General features: G+C 37.9%; 1 protein-coding gene across 1 annotated transcript; it reads left to right on the forward strand.

The window, feature by feature from the left end:
• The first annotated feature begins 811 nt into the window (after positions 1–811).
• On the forward strand, positions 812–2,554 carry LOC107178762 (uncharacterized). The gene has a single exon (XM_015534352.1). It carries the CDS (start codon positions 812–814, stop codon positions 2,552–2,554), a length of 1,743 nt encoding a protein of 580 aa, XP_015389838.1.
• Positions 2,555–2,980: the final 426 nt, after the last annotated feature.

Here is a 2,980-nt window from a genome sequence, read left to right on the forward strand (position 1 = left end):
ATCTGAAAATAAAAGCTTAAGTTGTATACATTATGTTTCCCTAAACCTCTCTCTCTCTTCTAGGAATCAAAGAAATTATTTGAGTTAAAAATGATACGTTCACCTCAAAATTTCTAAACTGAGTATGCTCTGCACTTGCCTCAAGCCTGAGGATCCTGTGCATCAGAAAGGTCCTGTTTTTATCCTCCAAAATTGATTTTATAAACTGACAGTATTTTCTCACAATGTTCACCCTCTTTGAAGGCCATGAGTGCCAAGTTTTCGGGTGGTATCGTGAAAAACTATTTTTAAGTATGATTTTAGATTTGGTATTAATTGGATAAGTGTATATCGGCTGGAAACCAGAACTTGCGGGCTACTGGCCCTAAGGACAGACTTCGTTCTGTTGTAGATCTGGTGTAAACAACGCCACGTACAACTACCCACTGGTATCAGAGCCTAATCCTACACCTCATCAAGAAAATTCTCCTTCTAAACCTTCCAATGGCCCTTGGTTTACTTTTGATGATATTCCAAAAGTAAAATGGCAAGCTAGATTTCAAGAATTTTCTCCCTGGATTGAGATTCAAATGCTCAGAACTGGAGCAACAACCCAAACAGTCCTTAAGGAGTTTAGTTCTCGTTTCACTGGATCTTTACAGGATTGGTTTGAAAGTCTGGGTCCATACCGAAAACCCCAAGTGATTCAAGCACATAGTTCCTTGGGGAAGCCACAGCTGCTAATGAACAAACCAGAAGAGAATTCCATCTAATGAAGTGTTGCTCTCTCCAGATAAAAGATCTGGATTTTCACTATAAGAGAATGTCTACGATGTATTACAAGCTCAATGGTTTTAATTATCCTTCATTAAAGCATGTCTTTGTAGCATCTCTTCCGAAGGAAATTCAACCAGAACTTCAGAGGCAGTTCACAATTCACCAACTAGACATCGCCAACCTCTCCTTAGGAAAAATTTATCAGTTAGCGATCAATTGTCTCGAAAGACTTTGTGAACAGAAGGAATTCTTCAAAGACCCCATAGAAAACAAGCAGCCATTCAAAAGTGCATGTAAAAAACCCCATTTTGCCATTAAGTGCAAAAGTAAGAAGGATTGCACTTGTTCAACCAAAAAGAAATCTCATTTCCAGAAATTTCGAAACTCAGAAAAGAAAAGCCATACACCTTCCAGGACCAAAAAATCTTATCAATTTTTCAGAAAAAAGAACCCTGACCAGTCCTTTAAATCTAAGAGCAGCCGTTGTTTTATTTGTAAAAAGAAAGGGCATTTCACGAAAAATTGTCCAAACAGACCAACAAAGTCTGTCAGGCTTATTGAGCATCTCCAGGACTCCATGTTACTTTCAGAAAGTGATGATGTTGAATCCTTCTTTTCTGAGCAAGAAGATTATGATGAACAAACAGCTTTTTTTCTTGCTGAAAAAGATAATCATTCTGAGGCAGAACATGTTTCTGTAATTAAAACTGTCCAACAAATTCAGAAAGTCCAACCAGTCATTCCCATCCCTTCAATTAAAATCCTCATTCTCTCTGGAAGATTTGACAAACCAGTTCCCATCATTGGTTTTGTTGATACTAGAGCTCAAAAAAGTATGCTTAATCCTTCAATCATTCCATCCCATTTTTGGGAAAAGCATACAGAATATTTCAAGGCTGCCAATGGAGAATTGTTTCATACAAATTTGATTACCAAAAAACCCGTTGGTATTCAATTCTTTCCAAGATGTGTCCTTTGGACTAAGCTTGTTGGGTCCAATCTTCCTGACAAAGATCTTTTAATTGGGTTTGATGTTCTTCACCTAGTTAAAAGGCTCCATATAACAGCCTCAGGAATCCGTTACAAACAGATGTTTCAACCTTATATAGATTCCCTGAAATTATTCTCTGTCACAAGCTCTCCACCTTCATATAATCCTCTCAAGTCCCGTTTCTTTCTTCATTGTTCAGAAAATCATAGTCAATTTCATCATCCTACCCCGTTATCGAAGAATGAGAATTTCTTCATTAAGCTCCCCTTTAAGCTTAACGAAGACATTAACCCAACCAAGGCTACCCATCCAGGAATGACTCCAACCGACCTGAAACTAGCCCAAGAGGAATGTTCCCAGTTGTTAAAACAAGACCTCATTGAGCTTGCAAATTCAAAATGGGTTTGTCAAGCCTTTTATGTGGAAAAAATGTTTGAAATAGTTATAGGCAAAAAACGTCTTGTTATTGATTACCAGCCTCTTAACTGTTTTCTCAAAGATGATAAGTTCCCTTTGCCAAAAATCCAATCCTTATTCGTCCATATCCAAAATGCTAAGGTCTTCTCAAAATTCGACCTTAAAGCAAGTTTCTGGCAATTAGGAATCCATCCAGATGACAGACCTAAAACAGCTTTTTGCATACCAAATGCCCATTACCAATGGAAAGTAATGTCATTCGACTTTAAGGTAGCCCCCTCACTTTTCCAAAAGGCTATGATCAAGATCTTTGAACCAATCATTCATCATGCACTTGTCTATATAGATGACGTGCTATCATTTTCCAAAGATCATGATTCTCATCAATAATTACTTCCCACTTTCTTGAGATAGTGGAAACACATGGCATAATATTGTCTGACAAAAAGAGTATCCTAGGCCAAAACACTGTTACCTTTCTTGGCATGACTCTAAAAGAAAAATACTATAGTCCTGGACCACACATAGCCAGGAACTTATTCATTTCCCAGATGAACATTTGACAAAAAAGCATATTCAATAGTTCCTTGGTATTATCAATTACCTTCGAGAATTCTTTCCATATGTAGTAGTGCATACCAGCTAGCTTTAAAAAATGCTCAAGAAATCATCCCCACCTTGGGGCCCCTCTCAGACTACTGCCATTCAACATCTCAAAACTATCGCCCAACATCCACCTCATTTGAGAATCCCCACTGATGGTTAACAAATTCTGCAGACTGATTGAAGTGATAATACTGGGGGGCCGTCCTTTTA

Source organism: Citrus sinensis, chromosome 2 (assembly GCF_022201045.2).
Source record: "Citrus sinensis cultivar Valencia sweet orange chromosome 2, DVS_A1.0, whole genome shotgun sequence".
Taxonomy (NCBI): Eukaryota; Viridiplantae; Streptophyta; class Magnoliopsida; order Sapindales; family Rutaceae; genus Citrus; species Citrus sinensis.